This window comes from Thunnus albacares, chromosome 4 (genome assembly GCF_914725855.1).
Source record: "Thunnus albacares chromosome 4, fThuAlb1.1, whole genome shotgun sequence".
Lineage (NCBI taxonomy): Eukaryota > Metazoa > Chordata > Actinopteri > Scombriformes > Scombridae > Thunnus > Thunnus albacares.
This window is the reverse complement of record NC_058109.1, coordinates 27098694-27117695: the sequence shown is the minus strand read 5'-3', so window position 1 is coordinate 27117695 and position 19002 is coordinate 27098694. Positions and strand designations below refer to the sequence as shown.

General features: G+C 39.7%; 3 protein-coding genes across 4 annotated transcripts in view; 1 reads left to right on the top strand and 2 right to left on the bottom strand.

Moving 5' to 3' along the window:
* Positions 1-420: 420 nt before the first annotated feature.
* Positions 421-7075, bottom strand: slc2a9l1 (solute carrier family 2 member 9, like 1). Its single transcript, XM_044348862.1, has 12 exons — positions 6971-7075; positions 5397-5492; positions 5035-5195; positions 4831-4955; positions 4617-4746; positions 4221-4369; positions 3677-3864; positions 3453-3563; positions 2191-2292; positions 1365-1440; positions 1102-1229; positions 421-798 (listed from the first exon to the last, which is right to left on the bottom strand). The coding sequence occupies exons 1-12, from the start codon at positions 7073-7075 to the stop codon at positions 613-615; spliced, it is 1557 nt and encodes a 518-aa protein (XP_044204797.1). The 3' UTR covers positions 421-612.
* Positions 7076-8177: 1102 nt separating this feature from the next.
* On the top strand, positions 8178-12834 carry psmd6 (proteasome 26S subunit, non-ATPase 6). The gene is made up of 8 exons (XM_044348469.1): positions 8178-8477; positions 8987-9192; positions 10647-10792; positions 10890-11109; positions 11352-11460; positions 11719-11887; positions 12437-12514; positions 12608-12834. Exons 1-8 carry the CDS (start codon positions 8333-8335, stop codon positions 12702-12704), a joined length of 1170 nt encoding a protein of 389 aa, XP_044204404.1. The 5' UTR covers positions 8178-8332; the 3' UTR covers positions 12705-12834.
* Positions 12835-13119: 285 nt separating this feature from the next.
* LOC122980440 (ataxin-7) overlaps positions 13120-19002 on the bottom strand; it is a 28479-nt gene continuing 22596 nt past the window's right edge. For both annotated transcript variants that reach the window (XM_044348466.1, XM_044348468.1), the window contains 4 exons: positions 18694-18883; positions 18442-18563; positions 17147-18299; positions 13120-16051 (listed from right to left, as the gene is read on the bottom strand). In XM_044348466.1, coding sequence (XP_044204401.1) covers positions 16034-16051; positions 17147-18299; positions 18442-18563; positions 18694-18883 — 1483 coding nt within the window. In that variant the 3' untranslated portion in view covers positions 13120-16033. The remainder of the gene's footprint in view (positions 16052-17146; positions 18300-18441; positions 18564-18693; positions 18884-19002) is intronic.

The following is a 19002-nucleotide window of genomic DNA, read 5'->3' as shown; positions in this document are numbered from 1 at the left end:
TTAAGAATGGGATGTCACTTAAATTCATATGCGAGTCAAGGTAGGTGAGCCAACACTTTTGGCAATATAGTGTATCTTACAGGAAAACTTCAAAAAGCATACAAAAGGCAAAATAGGTAATTGGATTCTGTTGTCTGCCAAATCATAAGAAGTATTTTTTACCCAACCATTTGGTCTAAACTGTTCTTGTTTTTATTCTTACTATTCTTAATATTCACCATGTGACCATTCAGTGGGTGTAAAAGTATACAGTAACTGTTAATCAACAGTTACTGTATAATTTTACACCCAGTTATTTGTTGCTCTGGGTGTTAAAGTTGGTGTTGGTGCTAGTTTGGGATGATCTAAAAATCCAACTGCTGTGGAGCAAGATACATTAAGAGTCACAGAAATAAGTGAATGACAGTAAACTGGTGTTAGAAATGACACCTGTTTATGGACAAAGACAAGAAATAAAACACTACATTTCCCTCCATGTTCAACTATGTTCCCCTATATATAGGATACAGTATTTATTGGCTGGTGTATTTGCAATGAATTACAGTACTTCACAATGTATGACAGTACTTCACACAGCATAAATATTGTCATAAATACTGTATCTGGACTGCCTCATAATTTGGTTTCTACTCTCATTTCCTCTAAGAAGGATTTCCCACAGACACTGATGGCATTAAACTCCTCCGAGATCTCCAGCAGGGTCTTTCCTTTCGTCTCAGGCAGGATGAAGAAGGTATAAAGACAACCCAGCAGACACACACAGGCGAAGATCACAAAGCAATACGAGTCCAGTGCATTCTGGGAAATGGAGGAAATGGACAATAAAGCATCACAACAAGCTTCATGTTTGAACATGACACATAGTCTAATGGTATTGAAATACCTACTACAAACTAAAATATATTCATTTTGTCATAAATCTTAATCATAATCAATGAGGAGTATTGGTGGTGCAATGTATATAACTGTATATGCTGGATATCAACAAAGAATCCATACTGTTAATGAATATCCTCTTTATCTTCAAAAGCAATTTTTGCAGTTTATTTTTACAGTGTAAACTTCAATCTGTTGCTTATTTTCAGGTTGGTTTGTACTCACAATAAGGAATGGGAAGACTAGGCCCAGTACAGCAAATACCAACCAGCGCTGGATCCCTGTGAGGACAAATGCTGCCATTCGGTTGGACTGGATGAAGAGCTCACTGTTGAGAGTAGCTGTTGCTCCCGCTGGATGAACCGCAGAGACAACGCAGATGATTGAATTGAATATCTTTACATACAAACATCTTTTCTCTGCAATCCATTAGAACTAGTGTGTAATGTATTAGGTTTCCATTCATATGTGTACTGTAAAGCATATACCAGGTCCTCCACAGAAGAAGATGATGAAGAGGATGATCAAGCCAGCGGTAATGTATGGAACCCAATAGCTGGAATCCTGCATGAAGACAATGATCCACATTACTTTATGGGGATTATATGGTCCATTCACCAAAATAACAGAAAACACCATTCTATAATTTTTCACTCATCCTTAGTGGTGTCATACAAATGTGCATCACCAAAGAAAAAAAGAGATAGTTTTCTCTTAATTATGAGATCTTTTCTAGTAAGATCTGGATCTCATAATTGAAATCTTCTCTCATAATTATGATAAGTAATCATTTTGAGATAAGGCCTCCAAATCTTTTCCTTTTTTAATTCAGTGCACTTAATTAGTGTCAAGCTACAGTATGCAGATTTAGAATGCAGATAGTTTTTGTTTTATCTGCTGAAGCTTTTAGATAACAGCTTCTGAGATTTGTGCATTCAGCATGATCCATAGAGGTGAATAGAACTTAATTTGTGGCGTTCATTGAGGCTATTTCTTTAGTAGAAAGTAGTTTCAGTGAAAATTGTCACAGTTAAATTTGTGGATTAACCAGACTAACATTTTTTAAACGTAATCTTTCAAAGCTGTGAGCACCACAAATAAATTTCTGTTCCCCTCCACTGTATCTGTGTGGAGGCAGAAATCTCAGAGTTGGATATTTCAAAACCTGTGCAAATTAAACTAGCATTGTTACCTCTAAGGCTTAGGGATTGAGGCACTGACCATGAACCACAACCAGTTTCAAAAAACTGTTTTGTGTGACTTGACCTCACACATGGCTATGTCTGTGTCAATATTCAAAGGTGGCAGGTTTACCTTTAGGTTGAGTGTGACAGTGACAAACACCCAGCTAGTAAACATGGCACCATAGCCTCCCCAGAACAACGGCCTCCTCCCTGTGTGTTCAATCAGCAGGCCCTAAGAGAGAGAGAGAGAGAGAGAGGTAGAAATAATGATAGAATTAAAAAAATACATTAATAATGTGTTTCTGTTTGCTATTCTGAGGAATGTCAAGAGATATACAACAAAAATGATCTTCTGCTTCTTTATCCGCCATACTTGCTTTTGGTTTGGTTTGGTCTTATTCTGTCATAAAACAACATACACATAACACACTTTTCCACATATTCACCAGGAAATCTAGTAAAAAAACAAACAAACAAAAAACTGTTAACAGCACATAAAACAAAGTGCTATTCATAAAATTGAATCAGGACACAAATGAATAAATATTGAATATAGTTGCCATGTAAAAGCTGATAATGACATAACGGTGAATAATGTAATGACAACTTAAAGCCCACACTGAAGTTCAAACTACCTCGCTCAATCCCTTCCCTCAAACAGTTGCATGTTTTACTGCAAAAAACATCATCATCATCATCATCCCTCACTGGCTTCCCACTTGCCAACAGTGCCAGTTGTGTTTGTTAAAATAACTTCTGCTCAGAACTGAACACATGTCTTTGCAGTGATGAGCCACATGGATACTTCTACAGTTTATGGTGTACAAACCTGTGTGTGTGAGTGTGCTTGAGTGTGTGTGTGTGTTTGTCCTTGGTGAAGTTGAAATACTTCGTTTTTTTTCATTTGACTTGTTATTACAATATATGTTGTTAAAAGATCAGAATGATAATGTAATAACCAGCACAAAATCATTACATTATATGCAAAAGTTCCTATGTTACACACCTAATGTTTTTATTTCAGGTTGTTACATCATCAGTTTTTATGACACTTGTTATTATTGTATTATCAGTAGTTATTACATGATCAGTTTCTACATGCAATCTAATGGTCGTGATTTATTATGCCTGTTTACCTCAGTGTGTTTCTGGTGGGAAGAGGAGGACTTGCAGGTTACTAGCTGGTTGTAGTAGCAGCAGTTTGAATAGTTGAACTACTGACCAAAAAGTCTCCTGCAATCCCTCCATCAACAGCCCAGGAGGTAAAGTAGAAAAATAGCAACATTTATGTGCCAAGTTGAGCGTACACATAAAGAAAAGAAGGGTTGTACCATAAGTGGAGTTAAGATCTGGAGTTAAAGAGCTCAGGTACACACTGAGGGAGTTACTCACACAGGAAATAAAGGTGAGGATTTCAGATACTCCAAGACCAAGAGTGACGTAGCGGATCTTGTCTCCCGGTATACCTGCCTTCCGAAAGATGTCAAAAGAAAAGGTACTGATCTGGAAATTAAGGAGAGAAGCATTGTTTGAGAGGCTACAATGTAATTTTTAATTTTTGTATTTGCATTTTTGGGCATTTATGGTGTTTAGAGCCACTTAGCGAACATCCTCACCGCGGACATGCCTGATAACTGGTTGCAGCAGTAGATCAAGGACATGGTGATAAGCTGCCATCGGACAGTCCTGTCCCTCAGGAGCTGCAGAATGCTTTTTGGTGGGGCTGCTTCAATGGCTTCCTGCTCAGCCAGCATCTCATCCATCTCCTGTTTGAAGTCACCTTGGCCCCACAGACTCTGAAGAGCTGGAATGAGAAGGATCAGAGAATAAAGATTAATTAGAAGGAGAAAATAACACAGCAATACCTACAATTGTGACCTGTACATTTTACATTTTCCATATAATAAAATAACGCACTTTGTATATTTTTTGACATGTATGGCATGTTGTAGGCCTCTTAATAGTTAAAAACACTGCACCTCTAATACTTTTACTTCAAATGCAACCACATTAAAGGCCTTTTTGACACTTATGACTGATGATCAAATCTTGCGTGATGAATTTTTCAGGTAGTATTTTTTTCACAGATCATTACATCAGATTTTAATACTTCTAAGCTGTTTGGGCAGGTACTGTATTAATATGAGGAAATATACCAACCTTTATTGCAAGCCTTAACATCACCTTTCTCTATGAACAGGTATCTGGGAGCCTCAGGAAGAAAAGGCAACACTAGAACCTGAATCAGAGAGAAACATGCAGGGACACAGAGAACGACGTTCCACAGCTCCTCACGACCAAGGATCTCACTGAGAAATTAAATAAAATGAAGTGGTACAGTTCAGATTAAAATTTCTTTTGTTGTTGTTGTTTTTTGCTGTAGAAGATTACTACTTTCTAATATTGAGTTCAAGCTCTTTTGGCACAATCCACTCCTTGCTAACTCATCTGCTTCTCTTTGTCTAAATCTCCTTTAATGAAAGAAATGTGTCAGTAATATCTTGTACATTCAGTGAGCTTTATCATTATCTCAACATGCTGACAATAATTGCATACCTCAGTCCAAAAAACTGTCCAGACAATTTGCCGAGTGACGAAAATGTCGATGAGGTAAGAGTCACTACGCCTCTTATCTTTCTGGGTGAAATTTCACCAAGGTACATCAAATGGATGCTCATCCCCAAACCTGCATGTCATGAGGAGGAGTCAGGTAAAAGTTTTCACGTATTTATGTGTGGTGTATCATGCTTGTCACAGACTATGTACTTACCTGCTGAGAAGCCATGCAGGATTCTTGCCACAATGATCATTTCATAAGATTTGGCTCCTTTACTTGTCAGCATGATCCCTGCTGCAACAATGGCAATAAAGCTGTTGCCGATCATTGCCTTTTTTCTGATGAAGGAACACAAATCCCTTTAAGTCTTACATGGATAAGTAACACTTAACATTGCATTTAGTGCCTCTTACTCACCTTCCAACCATGCCTGAGATAAATTTGACACTGACAGCGCCAAAGAGTCCCCCAACAGCGTACATGGAGACAATAAGAGACCAGATGATTGTGACCGTCTGTTGAGGTGGAGGCTCTTCATATCTGTCATACCAGCTGCTGTTGATGAAGCGCTTTATGTACTGCAGTGACAGTTTTAAGGGAGAACTTTTTATAGCCTGAACTTAATTCACTTAGTGAGCAATGAAAAAAGAAAATTCGCTCCACACACTCTCTCTGCTTTCATTCAATGACTGAAAGTAGGGTGTGTTTGCGTTGAGTTTTAAATTTAGTGTAGGAGCTCGAAGAAATAGAAAAGAGAGGTAACAAGTGATGTCTCTCACCGGTGAGGGAGAACTCAGGCCAGTGATATGGTATCCAGACTGAAAGGTTCCTCCAATTCCCAAAATAATGATGAGGAACAGAGCGCTCCCACGGGTCTACAAGACAGAGTGGAGAGCAGAAATAGGACTACAGTAGTGATATGACAGGATATCTTGTATGTGAAATGTGAAATGTGCACCAGAATTTGCAAAATCACATTTCCTTGATTTGTATAATGTGATTGTCCTTTTTACAATCAGCTTTGTAGATGCTATGTTTTGGTTTTGTAGACTCACTCAAAGACACTAATAGTTTTAGGTTAATTTAATTACTTCTAGATATTTTCTTGATATGTACAAGCTCACTTCACATGTCAATCCTCGATTTTGATCATGTAGACTAGTCCATAATTTTGTGGTTATCAATTAAGTACTGCAACCCAAGCTGCTATAGACTACAGGAATCTGGAAGCTTTTCCTGATTTGTAATGCTGAATTAACTAAATCAACACTCATCTTCAATGAAACCTAATTTATTAGAGCAAATTAATTTTATCCCAGATTAGAAAACCTTCATTTTTACAAAACTGGTGGAGAAAGGTGTAGTACACTGTATGGTCAAAATTATATCTTCTGGAAAAACTGATATTTTTATGAGGCAAATATATAATGTGTGAAATTATACACTAAATTGATAAGTAGCATAATTAACCAAGATCTTTAGGTATAATGTTTACCCTGGAAATGAATACTGCTAACATCATTGATAAAATGTATAAGAAAAGAAATCTGGTCTTACATGAAGAAATGCAATCTTAAAAGCATAGAAAATATGCTAAATGCCTCTAAATTAAGGACCACTTAATGTGTAACTCAATGACTAATATAGTCATCAAAACAACTCAACCTATGACACAATATGAAAATAACAACTGCTCTCATGTTCTCAATTAAGATATTTAGTAACAACTGGTTGATAATTGTATTATAAATGGTAAATGTCATGTAACCTATATTGATATATACATATACAGTAAAATGACCCTCTTATTGTTACACTTACAACTGAAACTAAAACTAACACACTTTGGGGGTAAAATAAATAACATTATATAATACTTGGTGCACTTTTCACACGTGATTTTTTTCTGACCCCTTTTAAAATTTTGGTATATTTTATGATTGATAAGATAGCTCAGCTCTATGTGTGTTTTGTTCTTTTTGTGTTGAATGGATGGTTTACAAAATAACTCGGAAACTGACAAAGTGGAATGACTCAGCTGAAACGGTGGTTTGGATGTGTCACTGAGCTCAGGTGAACTCAAAAACAACCTGTTACATGCTCTACAAAAAGCTTTTAAGTGGACCCCACCTGTTATATATTTTCCTTGACAATTTCCCCTGTTGATAGAAATTTGTTTGAGCCAAAACATAATGTTCGGACTATGCAGAAAAATAACAACATTTGAATAAGGTTTTAAGATTTACAAATACATATTTTTTCTTATGATGTAAACTGTCCTGTGAACACATATATAATAAAAACTATACTGACTACTATTAAACAAATTCATTAGATTTCAGTAAAAGCCTACCAGCTGCTGCAGCACAGTTTCCATTCTGTCTCTACTGGCATGGACCTTACAGTATCTATGTCCAGACTGTATGGACTCTGTTAAGCATTTCTGACTGGTTATCATTAACTTTTCAGACTTTCTAACTAGAAATAAAACAACCAGCAATCACGCAGCCACCCTGACAGTGTGTCCTGTCGACTGGACTGATGATGCGGTGCAGGACAGTCAGTGTGATCAAGCCTGCTTTTATCATACATTCTAATATTGTATTAATGCAGGGGTACAATAAACAGAGGATAAACCACATAAACAGTTTACTAAGCTTTTTCATTTGCAGAAATGCGTTCATTTCACCTGGCCAGCATGTCTGTGAACAATGGAAAGAATGGAAAGATGCAAACAGTGCTAATTATTGAGTGTGATTGTCATGGCATACATGCTGTTGAAAAGCCAACCCAAAACAACAAATAAACAAACAAGGATAAAAGGGAAATGATGAGGTTAGCTTATACACAGGTATACACAATTTAGCTGCTTTAAATAAAATCAACTATAGCTGTGTCCCAGTTATATAATTCTAAGCAGGTTTGGAGGGTGTGTGCACACTAGAAAAGGGTCTAAATTAGGTATATTTTTAAAAAATCCAACCTGCAACAGGTTTTGGTTTTTGACTGTGGTTTTGGTGGACAACATTGTCCCACAATGCAATACGCAAAACATTAAATATTAGAATGAATAGTGAATGGTGGGGAGATCTTAGAAAACAAATAACAAACAAAAGTATTCTCTAAGGATTTAAGTGAATATTTTGAACAACATTTTGGTTTCTCTTTATAAAGTTTAATTGGCAGTGTCATTTCAAATTTACAATTTGACTGACATGAACATGTTATTTTCCATTTTATAAAACTGTTAATTATGTTGATGTATCGTAGACTAGCTGCAAAAACAGTAAGCTAATACAATAAAAATGAATATACTGTAGTGGGTAACAGTAGGCTAAGTGGGCTTTCACTTGCTTTTATTGATTTTAATATTGTTTTTGTGCTTTTATCTACGTACTCTGTAAAGCACTTTGTGTTGCCTTTGTGTATGAAATGTGCTATATAAATACTATATATATGTCTTGACTGCATGCCAGTGACAAACTTCACATTACATACAGCTGTTGTCCCCAGTCCTGTCCAGCAGGGGGCAGTAAACGGCACCTTGGTTAGTTAAGTGTCCGGCTGTCTCCGCTCTTTTCCGCCCTCTCTGACTGACAGTCCGACGGAAGCAACACAGCGCAGTGTTTTCCGTAGTCATCGTTGACTAGCTGGTCTCTGTCCACACAAAGAAAGCATTCAGTTCGCGTCTTTGCTCGTATACTTTTAAGTAAAAATGCCGCTAGAGAATCTAGAGGAAGAGGGTCTGCCCAAGAACCCTGATCTGAGGATAGCTCAGCTGAAGTTTCTGCTCACAATGGACGGTCACCGGCAGGATGTTAAAGTGAAGACAGAGCTCATGGACGCTATCAAAGCTAACAGTGAGTTAGCATTTCACTACGTTACGTTACCCTCACTCGCCTGCTTATTACCTGCACGGTGCAGACACACATTACTGTATGCACATAGATAATGGACTTGGTGTATAAGTGTAATTAAAATTCAGTAAAGTCCGTTAATTCACTTAACTTTTACTCAACGACCATAGCAGGAAAATTAGCCTGCTAGCTAACTTCATTAGCAGCTAGCTGGCGACTAGCAAACTCAAGGAGGGTTGTTTGTTAATTTTCGTCTACAAATAGAAGGCTAAAGTCATCATATTTTCACGTTCTGCCGTATTTATTTAGCTTTTATTTGACTTAACGGTGGAAAAATAACGGGAGGGGGCGAGAAATAACTTATTAGTACATAAAATAACTGTTTTTAGTGGAAAATCGACTGAAACGTCTCTGGGTCATCATATTTTAGATGTAAAGTTAATTAAATGGTCTTTTTAACCGAGCCTGTCTCACTCCTGTCAACTAGTTAAACCATCTTCTCTGTGCTCCAGATATGGCTCCGTATTATGAGGGTCTGTGTAAGGAACTGAAGTGGCAGCTGGACGGCGACCTCCTGAATAAAATGAAGAAGGCCAACGAGGAGGAGCTGAAGCGCCTGGACGATGTGCTGGAGGATGCAGAGAAGAACCTGGGAGAGAGCGAGATACGAGACGCTATGATGGCCAAAGCCGAATATCTGATCAGGATTGGAGACAAGGTAAGTCCTCCTCGGTCATCACGCACACGGCAGCTATGGGGAGTCTCTCTGCCGCTTTGACAGGCAGGTATTCATATATCCATTTCTGTTCTAAGGAAAATGATGACAATGGCTTCTATGAACTAGCCCGTAGACAGCTTTTTTTTTTTTTTTAAAATTTCGGTCATTTTAAAGACAGACGATATGACAAAATAATTATTGCAACACTTTGGGAAAATAGAAATAGCAATTTGGGCTGCATATTATAAACAGATGCATGCAGCTTTTATCTCCAGTCTTCATCTTTTGTTTATCAGGTGTTACTGTAGCAGTGGTTGGAGAAACTGTTTAGAAGGGGAAATAAATAAAGCAATTGCTCAGTACTTTTGTTGACTTAGCTTGACACCATTAATAATATAATAACCTATCAATCTAGACTGAAATCCATGACCATATCGACAGACCTCATTCAAACTAAAGTATGTTATTTATCTGAAGGACTTTGCTGTGTTCTCTCTGTCAAAATCTAAGTTTGCTGCTTTTCATTATCTTTTAAGCAACAAGGGTTGTTTGTCACTTGACAGCTGGCATTAGATTACAACCATGACTCTGTGACTATTGCAGATCTTTATATGGTAGTGCTGAAAAGATGCAACATATACTGTAAACACACACCCCTTTCAGGTGTCTTCTTATCTTAAAGCAACAGGCACATTCCTATCTTGATTATGTTAATAAATTCATACGCTTTCTGAGTGCATGTTTGTTGAGTGTTGGTATTTGTAGTAGATAATATCACAAATATGCATTCATGTTGATGCTAAGTAGAGCTGCAACTAGTGATTATTTTCATTATCTATTAGTCAGCTGACTATTTTCTCGATTAATCATTTTGTCTATAAAATGTCAGAAAGTAGTGAGAATATTTGTGATTTCCCAGAGTCAAAGACTTCATCTTTAAATGTCTTATTTTGGCTGACTGAGAGTCCAAAATCAGCAATTTTTTGCCATTTTTGCTGTTAAAAAAAAAAAAGCAATCATAGTAGTTGATGATTAATTTTCTGTTGACCGACTAGTCGATGGATCAACTAATCGTTGCAGCTCTAAAGCCAAGTATATTTTCCCAATAAAATATCACCCACTGATTACTTTCCTGTTCATGAGCACTGCTTTGTATCAGAGCCAAAATCAAACATATTGCTGAAGCACTCTCACATGTTGGAGTGGCACTTTTAACTCCACCACACATAGTATTACATTCTTAGTAATTTGGGTGACACATAATTTGTAATGACGAGTTTCTCATTTTCGATAATATTACAGTAGTTGAAGTAGTACAGCAGTATGTAGAGTGGTTGTTTGTATTCTGTTTCTTCTTTTTTATTTTTGTTGTGATAAATGAAGTTACAGGGGTTTGCATGTACACAGATCGGAATAGTAGCAGAACTGATTGACTTTATCTTGTACTTCCACAGGAGGGTGCCCTAACAGCCTTCAGGAAGACCTATGACAAGACAGTGGCTCTGGGTCACAGACTAGACATCGTCTTCTACCTGCTGAGGATCGGCCTCTTCTACATGGATAGTGACCTCATCACACGCAACTCGGAGAAAGCCAAAACGTAAAGGCTCTGTTGTTCTGCAACATCTCCACCAACAGTCTCTGTAATCTTTTCAGTACTCATTATTCCCCTCCCTGCATATCTCCTCTCTCCGCAGCCTTATTGAAGAGGGGGGAGACTGGGACCGGAGGAATCGTCTGAAGGTCTACCAGGGTCTGTACTGTGTGGCCATCAGGGACTTCAAGCAAGCCGCTGAGCTCTTCCTTGACACAGTATCCACCTTTACTTCCTACGAGCTGATGGACTACAAGACCTTTGTCACCTACACTGTCTACGTCTGCATGATCGCCCTAAAAAGGCCTGACCTCCGTGAAAAGGTAGGCAAGGAGACAGTTTATTTACTCACAAGAAACTATCGAGGGAGACTGCATATGTTTTTGTGACTTTTTATTTGATTCCAAGAGTGGTTGCAGTTTAAAAAAAATAAAAAGGCAGTGAATTGACTAACTATTTCATCACTATATCATATCACATCATAACTTGCATAAAGGTTATTGTATGTTTTTTGACACAGTTGGCAGCATGGCTGTTGTAACATGTTTTTAAATGTGTTCTTCAGGTCATAAAGGGAGCAGAGATCTTGGAGGTGCTGCACAGTCTGCCTTCTGTTCGCCAGTATCTCTTCTCCCTCTACGAGTGCCGTTACTCTGTCTTCTTCCAGTCTCTGGGTGAGGACACCTTTTCTTTCACTGATCTAAAAACAAAAACAAAAAAAACATTGTATAACATTTAAGTAATCTGGTCACTTGTAGAGTACAGCTGCTAGTCGTCTTTATGCTGTTTGTCATTTCAGAGATGTACAGAGCTTTCTGGTGTCTTTTTTTTTATGTATTCCATTATGTATTTTTCTCTGGATGGGATTTCTTGTCCTGCTCTGCCGCACGACTTTAATAAAGACTAAGAAGTGTCTTCTTATTGTGTTACAGCCACGGTGGAGCAGGAGATGAAGAAGGACTGGCTCTTTGCGCCACACTACCGTTACTATGTGAGGGAGATGAGGATACAGGCCTACAGCCAGCTGCTAGAGTCCTACCGCTCTCTCACCCTGGGCTACATGGCTGAGGCCTTTGGTGTCAGCACAGAGTTCATCGACCAGTGAGTGTCTGGACACCACGGCCATAGGCCATGTCTTCTGTAGTAGTGGAGGCTGTGCTTGAAAATTATTCTTTTGTTCTAGATAAGCCTCAACAATACTGCAAAATTCTTTCTTTTCAATTGCAAAATCTCTCTAGTGTTCAGATTGGGAATGTAGGGAGTTCTATCAGATAATCTCAAGTGATAAATTGTTAGATGCAAGATGGTTCAGAAACTTTATATCTTTATTTGCACTCAGATCTGTATTTACTGACTAAATGCTGTGGACAGTCTTGTAAAGAGCTACACAGGCAAAACTACACATGAATGGGAACCAATGACCTGAATCCTGCCCCCAGTGAGCTTTACTTGTGCATTCCTTCATCCCAAAGTGGGTGTAGTTGGTATTGATTCACCATTAAAACAGTATTAGAGCTTCCTGGATACATAAAGTGTACATCTTCCTCTTTTTTTTTCTTCTTACCCTGTGCTTAGTCCAAGGTTGTAGGGAACCATCATGTTATCACTGACTTTTGTTCTGGCTAACTGAACTATATCTTTCTTCCTCAGGGAACTGTCCCGATTCATAGCTGCTGGCCGTCTCCACTGCAAAATTGATAAAGTGAATGAGATTGTGGAAACCAATAGGTAACATTACTATTCTTCAAACCCCAATACTTTCAGGAAATAACTGAATAATTAGACGCTGAACTCTTAATATCTTCATGTGCTTTTCCACAGACCTGATAGCAAAAACTGGCAGTACCAGGAAACCATTAAGAAGGGCGACTTGCTGCTCAACAGAGTCCAGAAGTTGTCCAGAGTTATCAACATGTAACCACGGAGGCCATATTTTTTCATTACAGCAAGGGTCACCTTGCATTTCATCTTGGTATACCCACACCCGTAGTTTGTCTGACAAAGTGACTCTTATATTGTGTATATAATAAAAAATTTGTTTAACTGTTGCATTTCTCTTCATTTCTCTTCATTTATTTTAGGAAAGAGGCAGAGACATAATTTCATATAAATAGCAGTATAAATTATTTTATTTACAGAAACTTGTTACAAAACAAATATACTATACAATCTTTTTTTCTTTAAATATTAATTCTAACCTATGTTTTGTTCACAAATTACATAGCAGCCAATACATAAGTCCAGCTGAAAATGATTTTGATAATGTATACAAAAAAAAAAATCTATACACGCTTTTACATAGTATGAATGGTGGATTTATTTTTTCCTCCCAGACACGAGCTGTATTCTCTCTCACTTTCACATTCCAAGTCTATGGTGCTAGTAGAAAAACCAACCTCGCAATGTTTCCATCGACTGGAAACGATGACGAGATGTCAGTGGAGTTTGAGGGTAAACAAAAACACTTGATTGAATGTTTTAATGTACAACTCCCAGTAAACCAGAGGGGGCTTAAGCCACACACTGACGAGAACAGAAAATCTTAACGTCTTGTCTGGAAAACTTGGATAAACCCCCACCCACCCCAAAAAAAACGCACAACACTAAGTGTTTCATACTGGGCAGCTGACAAGCTCAGGTTTTACCACATTTAGGGTTCATAGGCAAATTTAAAAGCAAACTCCCTAAACACTTCGAACATTCAAGTAAGGTAAAACAACCCAAAGAATACTGTCCTCAAACAGTCAGGGTGAAACAAATTCAGGCACTTTCTTAATTTGATATTTCTTTTAAAGGCTGCAAACTATTTCTTTAAAAGCTGTGTTTCAAATTACTTGTTTGGCAACGACGATGCAAGCAGGTGAACTGTTTGAAGTGTTCTTCTTCCTTGCAGTGATTGCTTTAGTCCCTTCAGCCTTATAAAAGAACATTATATTTCAATCATGAAATGTGTTTAAGGTACACCATCTACGAAGTGTATGACTGAGGAGTCCATGGAAATTGGTCAGACAACGGGCACAGCTTCAAGCCTGCAGGACATTTTTCAAAATCACAGGCTAATTGGGTCACATAGTAACATTTTTTTTGTTGTTGTGTTGATTCATAGGCAACGTAAAATGTATTGTAAAAGCACATGTGATTGAGACCTTGAAAAGTGAATAAAGGTATCCTCTGTCATACAGACACATGCTACAGTGGCAACACTTCACCTTTGTTCCTTAAAGGATCTCAGTACACGATTCATGAGATGCTTCAGCTTCTACATGTAGGCGTATTGCATTATATCGACTTGGCAGTGAACCACTTCAAATAATCAAGTTCTGACTTTTCATCTTGTTTACTAAATAAATAATGACTTTTTAAATTGTACCAAAAAATTCAGCGTGTACGAAAAAATGCCTGTGCAAAAATACATATTTCACTATGTACAATTTGTTAACAAAATATGTATTCTCAAATAGGGATACTTCAATACTTGTTTTGATACATTGGCTACAAGAAAAAAGCTAAATTAAAGTTTTTTTTTTAAAAAAGAAATTGTCTCCTTTACTTTCCACACTAACTGACATCAGTGGAGGTTCCGTAAATCAACAGGTGTTGCCAAAAGTTTCAATAAGTCCTGTGAAGCCATCTCCATGAATCTCGCACCATAAAACCCACTCGAGACCACTCGAAATAAGCAAATATCCCAACGAGATGGGAGAGTATTGCCTGATTTAAGACTCCATTTTGACAAAGGAATAGAGTATAATGCCTGGCTATCCATTCTACTATGACAAATCGTTCGCAACCCCACACCAACATAGTGTTACGGTGAGGCATTGAAACTTTTAACATCCAGAGCTTGGGTAGTGGTTACACATAGGAGGGACAATCATACCCACAGAAGACAGCTGACGTGCATAAAGTTTGCTCCAGTTAAGACGTACCATACCTGATTCCCTATGTAGGAAAAAAAAAAGTTACAATTCACATCTGCCCACAAGCAGCTGTGGATTTCACACAGCTGTATGGGTACAAAGTAATTCTCTCAGTTCTCTCAGAGTATTAGAGAAAAGGTTGTGGCATTAATATGGTTTGCACAGATTTTCTTGATATCCACACAGGCAATGCACCATCACTGCTTTAACAGGCAAGACTGCCCACCTTTTAGTTAAAAAATAAAGTAATTGGCAAAGCTGACAGCAGCTTTTGGCTAGCTTCGTGGACAGCTAAGCAGTGCCTGTGGAGAAAGAAGTTATTTAGTGCTGTTCACAGTTGGGGGTAGGTCTACTGTGGCTATCATTTTGCACAATGAAAAGATTCAGATAAACAGGTGTCCTCACGACCAAACCAACTCTGACAAAAGATTCAATCGAATGGGCACATCAGGCGTCCTTTTCACATTTGAAAGCATTACTGTCTTCACCACATCTACAAAGACTCTTTGTAGTTCAGTGTAAAAAGCTCATAAGAAATCATTAAAAGGTAACACTTGCATAATTATTCTGGGTAATAAAAGAATTGACCAGATCGTCCCTACCGGCTCATGTAACCCAAAGTTACTCGACGTGTCACCAGAGAGTCAGACTAATGGAAAGGTGAAACAACAAGGTGATTGTGTGTTGTTTAAGGTGTTGCAAGTAACAGTTTGCTGCTCCTCCTGCTCTCCTTCCAAGGCTTCTGAGATCAGGCGCTGGGGGTGTAATTAAGTTGGAAATTCCAGTAGTCCAGCAGAATCTGACATGAGAAAAATACTCGTACACGCACGCACATTCACACACTCATTCTTCAGCAAACACAGAAGAGATCGGCTTGTTGTCTCCCCAGTTGCTCAGCGTCATGGCGGCTTGTTGCGGCAGAGCTTGCGCCAGCCCTTAACTTGAACCCGATGAGCTCAAGAGACCCATGGCTGTCGCTATCTTCTTCCTACTTCCGGCCAGACAGGAAGACCTCTCAGAATACTGGGACAACAAGGCGTGGGAGGTCCATGGCTCGCTCACTGGACCCCTGGCGCTCCACGCTTTGACTTATCCCCATTCAGTGCCACCATCCCTCCCCCACACACATGGCTTTGGGAGAAATAGTAAGGACCACATTGACTTCACTGGGCAGTCCAGATCATCTCCACCCTGAGGATTGTGGGAAGCTGAGAGTAATGTGGGTTTGATTTTAGAAGGCCTCGTGCAGTCCAGAGCAGTATGCGGACTGCTCTGGACTATTCCCCGTCCGCCTGCCAGTTCCATACACAGAAGCCGGACACCGCTGTCAGGGACGAGCCTTTGGCTGCGTAAAGGAGAGAGAAAAAACTGTGTTAAAATGGTTGTTAAGACATCAGTCTGTAGTAAGTTATAACTACTCTCAACCAGTCAGAGTAACTAATTCTACTAAACTCTAAGCAGGCAAAAGGGGGTTGTGCTAGTGTCATTCACAATGTTATATTTCCTTCTTTAACATTTTCCCCTGTTACTACTGGATGTTCTTGCACTTGAATTTATTACTTGTAAATTTAAAGTGGTTGCTAAAGTAGATGAAATAATTTAACTACATACAAATGCTGGCCTCATCAGCTTCTTTAATGAAATAACTGAAAAGATAAATCCAAAAACAATTGGCAATTCCTATTCATTCATGAGCTGAATAACATTCACGGGGTACAAGGGAAAGACAAAATATCAGTTAATAGAAAGGACTAATGTTCAGTCAACTAAAGTGATCAATCTCCTGTTGCAAACACTGTGACGGAAGTGTTGAGGTTACATGCCAGTTAGCAGTATTTGTCAACTACATACCTTTCACAATAAGACATATGCCAGTTGGTCAAATTTGACTTGTGGCCATTGTTTTTATTAGTATGGCATCCTCTAACTGTTCCCCTTGACTTCAGCAATTTTTCTGTTTTTTAACTAATGCAACTTGGGCACAGATAATTTGGTCTCTCTGGGGAAATTTCTCATTGCTGTTACATTGCTTCAAAGAATCCATATTACCAGCACTGGGTGCAAGACATTACTAATAACTAGTCCAATACTAACATTTGATTTTTCAAAGTTGGAAGTAATTTTCATTAAGGTGTTCATATTCACAGATTTTTAGAGATGCAACAAATTATATTCATTATTATTGATTAATCTATTGATTGTTTCATAAATTTAGCCTAAAAAATTCACACAAGAGCCCAGAGCACTAAGTTGATGCCGTCAACTTGTTTGTTTTAATTTGTTTTCAAATTACAAATCATCACAGTCATGTACAGTCAGTTACAGTGAGTGCAGTTTTGAAGTATGAGAAGAATTTAAAGAGACATATATCTGTCATGGAAACACAAGTTGTTCACTGTCATTAAAATGTATCCAGACTGATAAAGAGTACATAACTCACCTGATGTAAATGGGAGTTGTTGGGCAGCCCTGGCGTCCCTGGAATGCTCCGCCCATGCTTCCCATGGATGTTGTTGATGGCAGGAGACTTGGCCACCTTGGGTCTACCTGGTCCAGGTCCCCCTCCTCCTCCGATCCCTCCTCCCCCACCTCCACTATTAATGCCGCTGGAGGCTGGAGAGCTTTTCCGCTTCTTGCCCTCAAGGCGCCCATCTGAGGAGTGGTGGCTGAAGCTGGTATGGTGGTCAGATGAGGACTGGTGGTGGACAAAAGGCCCCAGGGAAAGGGTGGAGTCACTGCTGTTCATCACCACACTCATGCGCTTGATAGATTCTGCAGAGCTACCCGAGGGAGGACCTCGTGCTGACGGCCCCGAGGAACCACCTGCTGAACCTCCAGAAGGCTCAGCCTTGAGACTAAGTGAGTTGGTCCGCACAGTGGGGCCACAGTTGAGCCCCACACTGTGGACTCCGCTGTGGGAGGAGGATAATGACGATGAGGATGAAGGACCTAATGAGCTGTGGTGGTAGGTGCTCCCTGAGCTGCCGACATTTGCACAGTTCTTCTTGAAAGAGGAGGAGGAGGAAGAGTAGTTGGCATTAGAAGTGGATGATTCAGAGGAGCTATGGGATGAAGAGAGGATGGAGCTGATCTTCCTCTTCTTCCCCGAGCTGAAGCTAGTGCTGCTACTGTTACTGTTGGCTCCACTGCTGCCCCCACCGGTTGAGTTGGGGATGACGGGTGTGGAGGAGCCAGAGGAGATCTCCTTGGGTCTGAAGGACGATGACGACTTGGTAGTGCTGCTGCTGGAGGAACGGGACTTAAGCGCCCGGCCTGAGGCTAGGGAAGGAGCTGAAGAAGAAGAGGATGAGGACGAGTGGGCTGAAGGCATCTGCGGCGACGAAGACACTTGTCGGGCCTGTGTGGTGCCGTAGGCCGGGTGCTCAGCCCCGCCCTGTGGGGAGCTGCGGGCATTTAAGGTGGTCCCATAGGAGAGCATTGACTTGCCCTCATAGGATTGGCTGTAGGGAGTCTGGGGCAAGGTGGCAGGAGGGCCCAGGAAGCCTGAAGAGGGAGTGCTACTGTGGGAATTTGTGCTTGTCCTATGGGTAGGTGCAACGGAGGAGGTGTTCTCCAAGGCCAAGGGGATTTTCCTGCAACAAGGAGGAACATAATTTATTAGCTATGATGTCAGAAATGCTGACCCCAACAGAAAAGATGGCAAATTATTATGACCCTCAATGTAGGCATCACATCACAGTGGGACATAACAAAATCTGGGCAGGACAGACTTACTTCCACATCTGAGAGTTGACATGCTTTTCCATCATTGTGGTTAGGGCACATCGCACTCTGTCCCATCTCCGGTCAAAGGAGTAACAGCCTCTCCCAAACAGTCGACTTCCAAAGGTACAGTACTGAGAACAGACAGAGGGTATCAATTGCAAATTTTATATAAAACACAATGGTGCTGTATAAACAGTGCTTAAAAGTTTTGACAATATGGATAAATTGTGGATTAGACCAATGACTGTCGAGAGCACTTACAGCTGCCGGTCGAGGGTGATAACCTGAATAGTGACAGTCCAGTTTGTCAGCGTTCTCCTCCCGCTCCTCGTTCTCTCCCTCGTCACTGGAGGGTCGGGAAAAACCGTCGGGGGCAGTTTGGGGATGGTGTGGTGACTCGTGGACTACTGCAGGGTCTGCGGGGGTACTACCGCTGTGACTGCTGTTTAGTCTGATGGATAGAGAGTGTGTGTCAGGTTATTTTCATTATCTTATAAGCTGAACATGGTGAAGCCTAGTTTGTCTGGTGTCACTGCATGTAATATGTACATAAAAGATGAAACAAAATAC

Excerpts from the sequence above, each read along its gene's own strand:
- psmd6 (XM_044348469.1), top strand. The coding sequence starts at position 8,333 with ATGCCGCTAGAGAATCTAGAGGAAGAGGGTCTGCCCAAGAACCCTGAT. Across the intron at positions 11,110-11,351 it reads GGCCTGACCTCCGTGAAAAG|GTCATAAAGGGAGCAGAGAT; the intron begins GTAGGCAAGGAG and ends TGTGTTCTTCAG. Across the intron at positions 11,461-11,718 it reads TGTCTTCTTCCAGTCTCTGG|CCACGGTGGAGCAGGAGATG; the intron begins GTGAGGACACCT and ends ATTGTGTTACAG.
- slc2a9l1 (XM_044348862.1), bottom strand. The coding sequence starts at position 7,075 with ATGATAACCAGTCAGAAATGCTTAACAGAGTCCATACAGTCTGGACAT. Across the intron at positions 4,956-5,034 it reads ATCTCAGGCATGGTTGGAAG|AAAAAAGGCAATGATCGGCA; the intron begins GTGAGTAAGAGG and ends TTCCTTCATCAG. Across the intron at positions 4,747-4,830 it reads CCTGCATGGCTTCTCAGCAG|GTTTGGGGATGAGCATCCAT; the intron begins GTAAGTACATAG and ends CATGACATGCAG.